This window comes from Drosophila tropicalis, unplaced genomic scaffold (genome assembly GCF_018151085.1).
Source record: "Drosophila tropicalis isolate 14030-0801.00 unplaced genomic scaffold, ASM1815108v1 contig_1064, whole genome shotgun sequence".
Classification (NCBI taxonomy): Eukaryota; Metazoa; Arthropoda; class Insecta; order Diptera; family Drosophilidae; genus Drosophila; species Drosophila tropicalis.
In genome coordinates this window covers 14065-28472 of record NW_027172427.1, presented here as the reverse complement: position 1 = coordinate 28472, position 14408 = coordinate 14065, and the positions used below count along the sequence as shown (strand labels likewise).

The following is a 14408-nucleotide window of genomic DNA, read 5'->3' as shown; positions in this document are numbered from 1 at the left end:
TAGTAATTAGTACCGATTGTTAGTAATAAGTATCGATTGTTAGTATTTTAAGTATCGATGGTATATATTGGTACGCGACCTAAGGCCACACTAGAGCGTGGCTTCCTTCTTCTTCCGGCAACCACCAAACGAGACAGACCTACAGCTGCTCATCGGAAAACTAAATCTTTTGCCATCGATACTTATACTTATATTTTTCAGAAAATAAATACCCTATTATAACTCAGAAGTGGGATGACCACCCGAAAGGAGACATATTTAGGGACGCGGCACGCCACGCGTTCCACATCGAGGACGGCCGCCTCCACGCCCACCGCTACAGGTGCACCCACTGCCGTGACGACTGCTGCAGTACCGACGGCCACTGGAGCCGCCGCTGCTGCGCCTGCTGCTACACTACAGAGAGCCGCTGTGCCAACTATTGACAGACGCGACCCGGCCAGGCACGCCGCTGCTGGGCCAACGGCTGCCATACTCGCCCATGTTAGGCCAACTGCTGACACATCCGCCCCTGCCGGGCCAACCGCTGACATGCCCGCCCCCCGCCGGGCCAACTGCGGCCATACGAGCCCCTGCTGGATTAACTGATGCCCCTGCTGGGCCAACCGCTGCCACACCCGCCCCTGCTGGGCCGCCCGCTGCCACCACTGTGCCCACCGCTGCCACTGTGCCCGCCGCCGCCATTGCACCCGCTGCCGACACTGTGCCCGCTGCCGCCATTGCGCCCGCCGCCGCCATTGCACCCGCCGCCGCCATTGCACCCGCTGACGCCACTGTGCCCACAGCTGCCACTGTGCCAGCCGCCGCCACTGTGCCCGCCTGCGCCATTGCACTCGCCGCCGCCACTGTGCCTGCTGCCGCCATTGCACCCGTTGTCACCCCTGTGCCAGCCGCCGCCACTGTGCCTGCTGCCGCCATTGCACCCGTTGTCACCCCTGTGCCAGCCGCCGCCACTGTGCCCGCCGCCGCCATTGCACCCGCCGCCGCCACTGTGCCTGCTGCCGCCATTGCACCCGTTGTCACCCCTGTGCCCGCCGCCGCCACTGTGCCCGCCGCCGCCACTGCACCCGCTGCCGCCATTGCGCCCGCCGCCGCCATTGTGCCCGCCGCCGCCATTGCACCCGCCGCCGCCAATGCACCCGCTGCCGCCATTACATCCGCTACCACCTTAATTGCTGCTGCTGCCGCCTCCGCTGCTGCCGCACGCGCACCGGCTGTACCCGCCGCCGCTGCCGCATCCACTGTTGTACCCGCCGCCGCCTTAATTGCTGCTGCCGCCGCCACTGCTGTACCCGCCTCCGCTGCCGCCACATCCATTACGGTACCTGCCGCCGCTGCCACTTCCACTGTACCTGCGGATGCTCTGCCCGTCGATTATATGTCTGCCATGTGGGCTGCGGCCTCGCTCGCTGCCCCTGTCACTGGTCCCGACGCGGAACCATGGGAAGAGGTGGTCGCAAGCCGTCGTATGCTGGAAGGTACGGCGGCTGTACTGCTGCGCACGGTATCGGTGCACAGCTATGAAGAACTGAAGGCAATCCTCTTGCGAGAATTTGGACGCTCGTGTAGCGTCGAGGAAGTGTACCACGCTCTGCGTGGCCGGCGCATCAAGGCAGGGGAGGGATGTTTGAGATTCGCAATCGAAAAGCAGGAGATTGCCAGGAATGCTCCGATTCCGGAGAACGAGCTGGTCGACCTGATCATTGACGGATTGCGGGACAGCTCTCCTCGAGTCGGTATGCTGTACTCAGCTCGGACGGTGGCTGAACTGAAGCCCCTACTGGAACGCTACGAGCGCCTCCGTATGCCGGCCGCTGCCTCCAGACAAGGCAATAGCGTGAAAGCGCGGCCAACAACAACTCCCGTGGCGCCGGGAAGCAAATCGTCAGGCACCGCCACGAGTGAGACCAGTTGCTTCAACTGCTCAGGATGGGGGCACTACAAAAGTCAATGCCCAAAACCAATGAGACCTCCGAATTCATGTTTTAAATGTGGCATAGTGGGCCACATCTACAAAGACTGCCCGTCTCGAATCGGAAATGCCACCAATATCACTGCTGCCGCCGCTGCTGATGAAGCAGGAGATGGACTAGACCATTTACAACGGGTGAGTGTTGCTTTTGTTTGTGATGAAGTGCAAGATAGGAAATTTATAGATATGTTTTCTCTCCTTGATTCGGGCAGTCCAAAGAGTTTCATCCGTCAATCTGAAGTCCCCTCCAACTGCCGTCTTAGCCCCCGTACATTGAACTGCCGTGGTCTTGGAAATAGCCTGTCCCTAGGCCAAGTCCAGTGTAGGGTTCGCCTCTGCAACACCCAGACGAACTACCGATGATTATAGGTAGAGATCTTTTGTATAAAATTAATATTAGACTTCGTAAATTGAAGGAACCGAATTATGAAAAAGAATCGTTGATACTCATGAATAAACCGACTGAATGTATAAATCCAAAACTTACTGCTGTTCTGAAGTCTTTTAAAATATTGAGGAAAGATCCAGCGGTACTACCGCACGACAGGAATGAGATTGTATCTGCCGAAGTGTTGTCTGATTCCCCCCTTCTAGAAACTTCTGCTGTACCTTTGGAAACACTGAATGATGCACTTATGGCGATAAATGCCATTGAGCTCCCTGCCGTCAGTGAGTTAGACTTTGATATAGAGCCCACGTTACGAGAAGAGCAAACCGCAGCCCTGAAGTCTATTATTTCCACTTCGTATGTACAAGTTGATCCAGATTTAATCAAGCCCATGAACTATGAGATGAAAATAGAATTGACTAGCCAAACTCAGATTTTCTGCCGCCCCCTCCGTCTGTCGCACCACGAACGCATCGAGGTACGTGAGATTTGTGACGATCTCTTGAAAGCTGGCATTATTCGCCACAGTAGTTCCCCTTACGCTGCCGCGATTGTCCCTGTACGCAAAAAGGACAACACCCTAAGAAAGTGCGTAGATTATCGCCCGTTGAACAAAATTACAGTTCGAGATCATTTTCCGATTCCTCTGTTAGATGATTGCATTGAACATCTGGGTGGTAAATCATTCTTCACTATCTTGGACTTGAAGAACGGTTTCCACCATGTAAAAATGCACCCAGACTCAATCAAATACACGGCCTTTGTAACCCCTGATGGCCAGTTTGAATATGTACGTATGCCCTTCGGACTTTGTAATGGCCCTTCCGTGTTCGCGAGATTCGTTTATTTTGTCCTTAAGGAATTTATAAACCGAGGCCAACTGGTGATATATATGGACGACATTCTAGTCGCGTCGCATGACTTTGAAACTCACCTTGAGATTCTGAAGGAAATATTGTATGTGCTAAGAGTGAACGGGGTATGCCTGAAGCTGACGAAATGCCGTTTTGCGTTTAGGGAACTAGAGTACTTGGGCTACTTAGCCAATTCCGCCGGTATCACGCCTAAACCAGCTAATATCCAGGCGATACGGGATTTGCCCATCCCAAGGGATAGCAAGGAATTAGAGCGTTGCCTAGGCCTATTCTCATACTTCCGCCGATTTGTATCAGGTTTCGCTAAGATTGCGTGTCCGCTGTCCCGATTGTTAAGAAAAGATACCCCTTATGTCTTCTCCAATGAATGCCTTGAAGCCTTCCGAACACTGAAATTGAAATTGATCAAATCCCCCGTGTTATCTATTTACAACCCGAAGTCAGAAACAGAGTTACACTGCGATGCTAGTTCAATTGGTTTCGGAGCAGTGCTCCTCCAGAAACAAACAGACGGTAAATTACACCCAGTGTCCTACTTCTCTAAGATGGCCTCCGCCGCTGAATCGAAACTACACAGTTATGAGTTAGAGACGTTAGCTATAGTGTATTCCTTGAAACGTTTTGAGACATACCTTAAGTTCATCCCGTTCAAAATCGTGACCGATTGTAATTCCCTTGCACTGACACTGAGAAATGGTGGACATTCCGCCAAGATTGCTCGCTGGGCCCTGCTGTTGGGAAACTATAACTACACGATTGTACACCGCTCGGGGGGTTGGTATGCCCCATGCTGATGCTCTAAGCAGAATAGAAACTGCCGCATACGTTGACGATATAAACCTCGACTTCCAACTGCAGTTAACCCAGAACCGGGACCCTGAGATTGTCAAACTCCGAGATGAGTTAGAGAAACATGAGATAGCGGATTTCGAACTGCGAGATGGAGTAGTGTACCGCCTGTCCTCGACGAGTGTACCCCAACTTTATGTCCCTTCCGAAATGATAAATCATGTCATACGAGTAGTGCCACGAGTTGGCCACATGGCCACGGAGAAATGTTGTGCACAGATCAAGAAGCATTACTGGTTCCCGTGTATGAAGTCTTATGTTAACAATTACATTAAAAATTAACAATTACATTAATTAAATTAACTCCGTCCACTCCACAACCAAATTTGCCGCTTCCGTACTTCTATTCGGTGTTGAACAACGAGGTGTGGTAGTGGACGAACTAACCGAACGGTTGGGTGAGAGAACGGAGGAGGTCGATGCCTCAGAGGTAGATGTCCGGAGATCAGCCTTCCGTAACATTGTTAAGTCCCAAAAATATAATTCGGAATATTATTCAAAGCATCACCTCCCTGCCGTTAGTTTTGAGGAGGGGGATTTCGTAGTTATCAAGAATGTGGATACTTCGGCACAAACAAAAAGCTTATCAGGCGGTATCGTGGTCCGTATGTGGTTCATAAAAAACTTCACCCAACTACCATATGATGGGGTCCTAGAAGCCTCCAAACTAAAGCTATGGGTTGCCCTTGATCAAGATTGCACTTCTGATAGACAAGCAAAGGCGACACCAGCCACTTAAGATTCTTATTTACCCCCTTCATTGTTAACAATTGGAATCGAGGTCGATTCCTCGTCAGGACGGCCGAGTTGTAAGACTCCAATTATTTACAAGTCTGTTAAATGCTCATGTATATGCTGAAACCGGTGTTGTAGTATCGATTGTTAGTAATAAGTATCGATTGTTAGTAATAAGTATCGATAGTTAGTAATAAGTATCGATTGTTAGCGATAAGTATCGATTGTTAGTAATAAGTATCGATTGTTAGTATTTTAAGTATCGATGGTATATATTGGTACGCGACCTAAGGCCACACTAGAGCGTGGCTTCCTTCTTCTTCCGGCAACCACCAAACGAGACAGACCTACAGCTGCTCATGGGAAAACTAAATCTTTTGCCATCGATACTTATACTTATATTTTTCAGAAAATAAATACCCTATTTTAATATATATAAATAAATACACATTTAATAACTTCAAGAAATACTAACGTCTTTCATTGAACAGAAACCACATGTTTTTCATCAAAATTATTGGGTTGGTTAAAGTCGTATCTTATTGGCAGAACCCAAAAGGTGTCTTTTCGTTCCTCGATATCTAAAACTGTTCGACTTACGTCAGGTGTACCCCAAGGCAGTCATCTGGGCCCAGATGCCTTTGGCCTTGGCTCATTCACACGTGCTCATGTTTGCGGATGACGTCAAGATTTGTTATTTCTATAATGATCCTTCTTTCCAACAGTACTTGCAATCAGATCTCGATGCGTTCTGTGATTGGTGCCACGTTAATAAATTACACCTTAATGCCTCTAAGTGTTCTTTTATGACTTTCAGTCGTTTGTCTCCGCTCCTAGCTCATTACTCTATTAAGTCTTTTCTGTTAGATTGTGTTCCATCATTCAAAGACTTAGGCGTTATGTTTGACCCTAAACTTTCATTTAATGTTCATATTTCTTCAATTGTCAACAGTGCAAACAGCCTTCTCGGCTTCATTAAACGTTGGGCCAAAGAATTTGATGATCCCTATGTAACAAAGGTTTTATACACTTCGTTAGTTCGCCCTACTCTAGAATATTGCTCGCCAGTGTGCAACCCGCAATATGATGTTCACCAGCGTAGTATTGAATCGGTACAGAAGCAATTCCTTAAGTTTGCGCTACGCGGTCTAAATTGGGACCCGGGTCTTCGCCTACCTTCTTATTCTGACAGACTTCTTCTTATTAATCTTCCTTCACTTTATAACCGTAGGCTTGTTTTTGGCATTCTCTTTCTCCATAAACTAGTCAACGGCGAAGTCATTTCTACCAATTTACTAGATACGCTGTATTTTTGTGTTCCCTCACGTCGGACCAGAAACTTTTTTCCTATTCACCTTAGTAGATGTCTGACTAACTACTCTCTTCACGAACCTCTTCGTGTTCTTTGCCAATCTTTTAACAACCTTTCTCACCTTATCTCTCCTCATCTTTCTGTCACTTCTCTTCGCGCTATACTTTTTAATCATCTACAGCGAAACCAATGAAAATATTCGGGACTTGGATTGGCTGCAACTCATCCCTGGCCACATTGGCTGTGAATCGGGGCATAGCTGGCACCTTGTGCAAATAAAACACCTCCACCGGGCCGAAGATGTTTAGTTGTGTATAAAGCTAAGCTACCTTCTTCATTTAATTACTATCTGTCTTTAGCTTAAGCTTTTTCTTCGACTGCTGTGTTAGTTGACGTAAATAAATAAATAAATAAATAAAAATAAAAGCAGAGTGGAGCGTTCTGGCAGCTAGTGATGACCTGTCAGATTGTGAAGAATCTTGTAATTTTTTAGGGACCACTCCCTTCTACTGTTTATCACAAGAACAGTAGGAGGAAAAACAATTAAATTACTTATCGATACGGGGGCCTCAAAAAATTATATTCGTATAATGGCGGTACTAAAATTCATCACCCCCGCGAAAAACCATTTAATGTCAGATCCATACATGGGACCTCAAAGGTAACGGAAAAATGTCCAATTCATATTTTCGGCCTTAAAGCACATTTCATCTTGATAAATATCCCAGAAGATTTCGACGGCATAATTGTTTTCGACCTTTTAAAAAATGGTCGGAGCAACTAGAAATCTGTTAAACAACCTATTAGTTACAAAAAATGGATGGAAGCCATTAATTTTACCCGTTTCCCACAAGTAAATTTTATTTATATCGACGATACAGACGTCCCGGCTGCTGTACTTAAGTCTTTCAACAAGATGATGGATGGTATACTCCAGACTATACCCACTCCCAATGGGCGTTAAAGACTTTGTAGAAGTTAAACAACTTCTAGCCCACGGCATAATTCGACCCTCAAAATCTCCCTACAATAATCCGACCTCGATGGTCGACAAAAAAGGAACAGATGAAAATGTCTTCCATAAAAAAAGGCTAGTAATTGACTTCAGGAAACTAAACCAAAATACTACAGATGACAAGTACCCTATTCCAATGATTTCAACAAACTTGTCGAACATGGGAAAGGCCCAATATTTTACAACATTGGACCTTAAATCCGGATTTAATCAAATAACACTAGCAGAAAAAGACAGGGAGAAAACTGCTTTTTCTGTCAATAATGGAAAAGATGAATTCTGCAGACTTCCCTTTGGTCTCAAAAAATGCACCCAGTATTTTCCAGAGGGCCATCGATGACGTCCTTCGGGAGAAGATAAGTAGAACATGCTACGTCTATATAGACGATGTTATTATTTTTCCAAACCAAAGAAGATCATGTTAGGGACATTGAATGTGTCCTGAAAAGCCTTCAGGACGCGGGGATGCGAGTATCACAGGAAAAATCCACATTTAAAAAAAAGTGTGGAGTATGTCAGATTTATTGTATCTAGGGATGGTATCACAACTTCACCCGAAAAGTTCAGGCAATCAAAAATTTTCCAATGCCAAGTACCCTTTTTGATCTCAGATCATTTCTCGGCCTTGCCAGCTATTATCGCTGCTTGTTCGAAAATTCGAACGAGAAACTAATATTCTGGAAAGCATATATTGATGGACATGGCGCAAAAATAATTTATAAGCCAGGAAAGAAAAATTTCGTAGCAGACGTCCTTTCGCGTCAGAGCATTAAAACTTTCGAAGCACCAGATTCAGAATCCGATAGGGCAACCTGCCATAGTGAAGAGTCTCTGTCCTACACTATTGATGTATCCGATAAGACCTTAAATTGTTTTCGAAACCAGATCGTGATTGAAGAAGCAGAGTAAGTTCAGAGCACATAATACGCACATCAACCCTGATTCACTCTTACAGACACTGCAAGCATTCAGCACAAATTGGTTGAACTGTATCCGGCAACAAAATTCTAATACTGGAAACATATCGTTACAGATGTACCAGACGAGTCGAAACAAAAAGAAATTGTAGTGACCGAACATAACAGGGTGCACCGTGCAGCCCAGGGAAACATGAAACAAATTTTGCAAGACTATTTTTTCCCGAACATGAGATCTGCTCTGTCGCAAAATATGACAGGCTGTTGGCTAACGGCTGCGCCCTTGCGGAGCCCCAAACTGTTCGTCTTATATGATGCGGCCTTCGGATGATTTCCACCGAGGCGGCTTCGAGGCACTTGCGATTGGCAAGAAATGAGATGACCAGGTTGACTTCAATCGGTTGCTTTATTTTCTTAACCTAAAACTATAGTACAATTGTCGGCGTGCACAGAAGGTGCAACCGCATCGACCGAGATTAATTTCAAGAGTAAAAATCACGTGCAGCAAATCACGCTGTCTTTTACAAAATTCAAAGTTCTGGAAATTTCCATAGAAGAAATAAGAAAGAAAAGAATTGAAGTAACGGATCTCCAAGTTTGTCCCTTCAAAGTAACTTGCGCTGTTCTTGGTCTCTCTCTCTCTCTCTTCGTTCGTTTTCTCTTTTTAGCAAAGAGAGTCTGGCTTCAGTTGCAGCTTAAACATTCTCCCCCCTTTGATGATGACGATCTTCCTCATCAAATTCACGTCTGGAAGACTCCTGCGAAAAGAAAACTGAAACGAGAAAGTAACAATTTAACGCTTAGGTGTAGGAATGGTGTCATTCTCTATCCAATTCTCCTGAATAGGTAATGGACAGAGTTTGGCTACCGGTCGTTTCATGAGTCCTTTGACTGTCTTCAAAGTCACCACTCTCACTAGTCCATCGGGTCCTGCATGTGTCTCCATAACCCGACCTAGAGGCCATTGATGAGAAGGGAAACGTTCGTCCCTGATGAGCACTATGCATCCAACTGTTAGATTTTCCTTGGTCTGCAGCCATTTTGGTCTCCTTTGTAATCGTGATAAATATTCCGAGTTCCATCTTCTCCAAAACTGTTGTGCATAATATTGACAATTCTTCCATCGATCAATCAGAGTAACTTTAGCCAATTCCGGAGCAGGAGGTGCTAAAGGCGCTTCACCCATCAGAAAGTGACCGGGTGTTAATACCATTAAATCGTCAGGATCATTTGATAGGGGACATAACGGTCTTGAATTTAAGCAAGACTCAATCTGTGCCAACACAGTTGCCATTTCCTCGAATGTTAAAACTTGTTCTCCGAGAGTTCTCTTCAGATGATACTTCATGGACTTCACTCCAGCCTCCCACAATCCACCAAAGTGTGGCGCTGATGGTGGGTTGAAATGCCAGTTGATTCCTTTTCTCAATAATGTTGGCGCAATATGTTTCGTAATGTACGAACAATATGCCAGTTTGTCCACTTGCAATTTTTTGTTGGCTCCAATAAAATTAGTACCGCAGTCACGTCTGTGCATAGGCCACGTCTGCCAATGAAACGGTTAAATGCTCCTATAAACGCATCTGAGGTCAGATCTCCAACTGGTTCCAAATGAATGGCCTTTGTTACTAGACATACGAACACAGCAATATATCCCTTCTGGGATACACGTCCTCTTCCTTTGCAGGGCGAAATATTTACGGGTCCAGCGTAGTCCACTCCAACGGATGAGAATGCTCTAGAAGGGCGTACCCGTACTGCTGGTAACATTCCCATTTTCTGACCTGCAAATTGAGGCTTCATCTTGAAACATGTGATACATTTATGAATTCCAAACCGAACTGCATTGCGTCCATTAACAATCCAGAATTTCTTCCTTATAAAATTCAGCGTTAGTGAGGTTCCACCATGCAAGGTGCAAATATGACTGTAAGATATGACGAGATCTGTGAAAGGATGTTTATACGGTAATATATAAGGATATTTTTCATTTATGGGCAACAGGGAATCTCGGAGCCTGCCTCCGAGACGTAAAACACGTTCGTTCGAATCAAAATACGGATTAAGAGACAGGAGTATGCTGTCCTTCGCTATTACCCTGCCTTCCGATAGCGCCTTCCATTCAGAGTTAAAACAATCCTTCTGCACCATCCTAATCAATTCACGTAGGCCCTCTTCTAATTCCACAATTGAGAGTCCAGGTCCTCTTCGTTCTGCCACAGATGTTCGACAATTATATACGAAACGTTTTATATATGATATAATCCAGACGAGTCGTGTATACGATGAATACTTGCTGATAAATGCTACACTTGGCATTTCTTCCACTGATATCTTATGGCACGTCACCCTTTTGACTTCAGTGTCAACAACCGACAGCGAATCCTGATCAATAGCATTACAAGGCCATTCGATGTCCGATCCTTGTAGCCATGATGGCCCATGCCACCATAATTCACACGATGCCAACTTGGTTGCACTCGTGCCACGGCTTAGATAATCTGCAGGGTTATCTTTCGAGGCGACGTGTCTCCATTGCCTTTTGTCTGAGATTTCCAGGATTTTGTTTATTCGATTGGACACAAATACTTTCCAGTTGGCAGCTCCACCACGGATCCAACTGATGGTTATCATAGAATCTGACCAAAAAATAGTGTTCGAATAATTAATGTTAATTCTTAGATTCTCCTTTAGATACTTACACATTTTGGCTGCTTCAAGCGCAGCACATAACTCTGCCCTAGGTATGGTTAGTTGTTGTTTAGTTGGCGATACTCTCCCCTTTGACAATAGCAACTCTGTGTGATACTTATCCTCTCCAATTGGGAAGCGCAAGTAAGCCGTAGCTCTATATGCTCGTGACGAGGCATCGCAAAACAGGTGCAATTCAGCCACACCACCCGGTAGCCCCCATGTAACATGCCGTGGTATTCGTATAGTTACTATGTTTGGTAACTCTTTTACGAATTTCTCCCATTCTCTCTTAATAGTGTCCGGTAGTGTGCTATCCCAGCCAATTTTCTCCTTCCACAGTTGCTGCATGAAAATTTTGGCAGTAATCATTATCGGACTAAGCCATCCCATGGGATCAAACAGTCGTGCAATTGCTGATAGTATTGTCCTCTTTGTTGGTGAGGTCATTGGTGGAACGACATGCAAAGCAAAACGGAATTCATCTTCTTTGGGACTCCAGTATAGACCTAACGTGCGAATAGTATCATTACCTTCCATGTGTAACAATCCGCTTGATTCTCGATGCTCAACTGGTATGTTCTCTAATAGCTGTGTGCAATTACTCGCCCACTTCCGTAGTTCGAATGTACCACTACGAAGCATTCCAATCACTTGGTTTTTGACATCCTCCGTTTCTGCAATACTGTCGCCACCAGACAGTATGTCATCTACATACATTTGATGATTTATAACATCCACAGCCAGTGGATACTTCTCGCATTCATCCATAGCTAATTGTTTCATAACTCTCATGGCTAAATAAGGTGCGGAGCTCGTTCCAAACATCACCGTTGTGCAGGCATATTCTTCCACATAATCACTTGTGTCCGGATTCCATAGAATACGCTGGTACTGCGCGTCGTCGGGTGGAATATTAATACATCTGTACATTTTTTCAACATCCGCCATAAATACCCATTTTAGCCCTCGCCAATTGAGAATGATTCCTTGAAGATGTACGTGCAATTTTGGACCTATTGCTAGAATCTCATTAAGCGATTTTCCATTACTCGTCTTGCTCGATCCATCGAAGACAACTCGTACCTTCGTAGTTGATGACGATTCCTTTATGACTGGGTGATGCGGTAAGTAGCAATGATCGACTCCCCCCAATGCAGGATTGCCCGTCTTACTAGCCCGTGACGTTACACGTTCCATTTGACCCAGCTCCAGATACTCATTTATCGTGCCAACATAAGCGTTCTTCAAACTCGCATCGTTACGCAACCGTCTGTCCAGAGAATGTAATCGTTTTAACGCGCTCTTATATGATTCTCCAATTACCATTGATTCGTCCAAGTATGTTAGAAAAGGAAGACGAACAACATATTTCCCAGACGGCATTCGGCTATGTGTCTTAACGAAGAAATCTTCGCACCAGTTATCCTCTACTGAAACCCCACGTGGCTCCTCGTCGAATTGTTCTAGCTCCCAAAACTTACATAACAATTGTTCAAGTATCTCATCAGCTTCCTTCCTTCGTACCGTTATGGTGTAGGACGATCTCCTACCAGCTTCTTGATTCGTTTTTCCTGATACAATATATCCCAAATGCGTATTTTGCGCCAGAGGCATACCACGTATTCCTCGATGCACTTCTCCCAACATTAGCTCATCGTAGACGTCATTTCCCAACAAAATATCAACTCCTTGTGGACTGAAGAAGTTAGGGTCGGCCAACGGTAAGCCCTTCAGATGAGTCCACTCTTCAAACGGCAGTCGTTTGATTGGCATGCGCTTACTAACTAGAGGTATTACTGACGCGAGCAGTTTGTATTTCGCATGTGGGTTGTAGATTGATCTTATTACTAGCTCCACCTCTGCTGCCGCATCTGTAATTTTTGTATCTGCTAATCCAGTAATCGTGATGTGAGACTGTTTGCGCCGTAAACGTAGCTGCTGAGCTGCATTCTCTGAAATGAACGAAACTTGTGAACCTTGATCCAAAAACGCTCTAAACTGTAAGGGATAGCCTTCTATCGACTCTACCCACACCATTGCTGTTGGTAATAAAACCTCGTCTTTGTGCCTTACCGCAGTTTCTGTTGTACTCTTTCCAATTAAAGCATTCGCAGATGCTGTTGGGATAACTCCCTTCCTTAGTGTGCCAAGCGGCCTCTCGCATCCTGATTTGTCTACATGAAGTAGTGTATGATGCCGTCCTTGACATTTTTCACAATTTACCGCACTGTCACATGCATCTATTCGGTGATTTGGTCTAAGGCATCGAAAACACAGTCGATGCCTCACTACACACGCCTTTCGTTCCGATAGCCTCATCTCCTGGAATATCCTGCATACTCCGATAAGGTGTGCATCCCCTTGACACACAATGCATAGGTCTGTCTCTCGAGTAACAAATGAAGCCTTTGTGTAGTTCTGGTTAGCTCGTAACTCATGTACACCTGGCTTTGCATTCCGATGTCTATCCCGTGATAGAGTTCCCTCGATATTACCTGCTGACGCCGTAATCATTGTTCTGTACTGTGTTTCAAGATACTGACTGAGCTCCTTAAAGCTCGGCAGATTCTGCGTTGAAGATATTGACCGCTCCCAATCCACTCTTAATTGATTCGGTAATCTCTTCATCATGTAGTACACTAAAATTTCAGACTGTTGTCGTACATCCACACCAGTCTTCTCCAATGAATTCACACATGAGCGGGAAGTTTGCACAAATCTTCTCAAACTTTCCGCATCTCCATATTTTATTGGTAATTGCTGATCGAACACATCCATGTAATGTAAAAATAACACTCGTTTGTTATCATACAAATTTATCAACATTCTCCAAGCCACTTCATAGTTCGCCGCTATTAGCGTTAGATGTTCAATATCCCTAGCTGCGTCTCCAACCAACGAATCCTTCAAATAATGAAAACGATGTAAGTCCGTCAGCTTGTCGCAGTGGTGTACTCTTGTTAAAAACACCTCTTTAAACGCCGGCCACTCAATAAATTTCCCGCTGAAGGTAGGCAGTTTAACTGTTGGGAGTTTCACTTCCTCCAAACATGGTCCCATTTGTTCATGCACCGTCTGATGCAAACAAGACTCATCAAATGCAGTCGACGCCGGGATTCTCCGATCCTTATGTCTCTGCAACTCATTTCGAATCTCAGCTACTCCCATTATGTAGGTTTCTCCGAAACAGTCTCTGATGTCTTTGTCGAAATATCTGCCCTTTATTTCCGCATTATCTCGTTCTTGAATCAGTTGGTGATGATTGCGCTGAAAATCTGCGTGAAGGTGGGCAATCGAGTCCAATCTGGCTTCCAGATGACTCTCGGTATGTCCCGACTCCTCCGATTTATATCGCGCCAATGACTTCTCCAGCGAAGTGAGCAATGTGATTTGCTCCGTAGCCAACGGTAACAGTTTTTCAGCCATAATGAACACCTACCCAAACACATCAACGTTAAATTGTACTCACCCGAATCAGTCTATCCACTGGCAAACACACTCTAAATCCAATCGCCAAGATCATTCCTCCCGGGTTTCGGCACCAAAAATATGTTGGCTAACGGCTGCGCCCTTGCGGAGCCCCAAACTGCTCGTCTTATATGATGCGGCCTTCGGATGATTTCCACCGAGGCGGCTTCGAGGCACTTGCGA

General features: G+C 45.5%; 1 protein-coding gene across 1 annotated transcript; it reads right to left on the bottom strand.

The window, feature by feature from the left end:
• Positions 1 to 9760: 9760 nt before the first annotated feature.
• Positions 9761 to 14183, bottom strand: LOC137572637 (uncharacterized). The gene is made up of 3 exons (XM_068284387.1): positions 13253 to 14183; positions 11028 to 12709; positions 9761 to 9847 (listed from the first exon to the last, which is right to left on the bottom strand). The coding sequence occupies exons 1-3, from the start codon at positions 14181 to 14183 to the stop codon at positions 9761 to 9763; spliced, it is 2700 nt and encodes an 899-aa protein (XP_068140488.1).
• Positions 14184 to 14408: the final 225 nt, after the last annotated feature.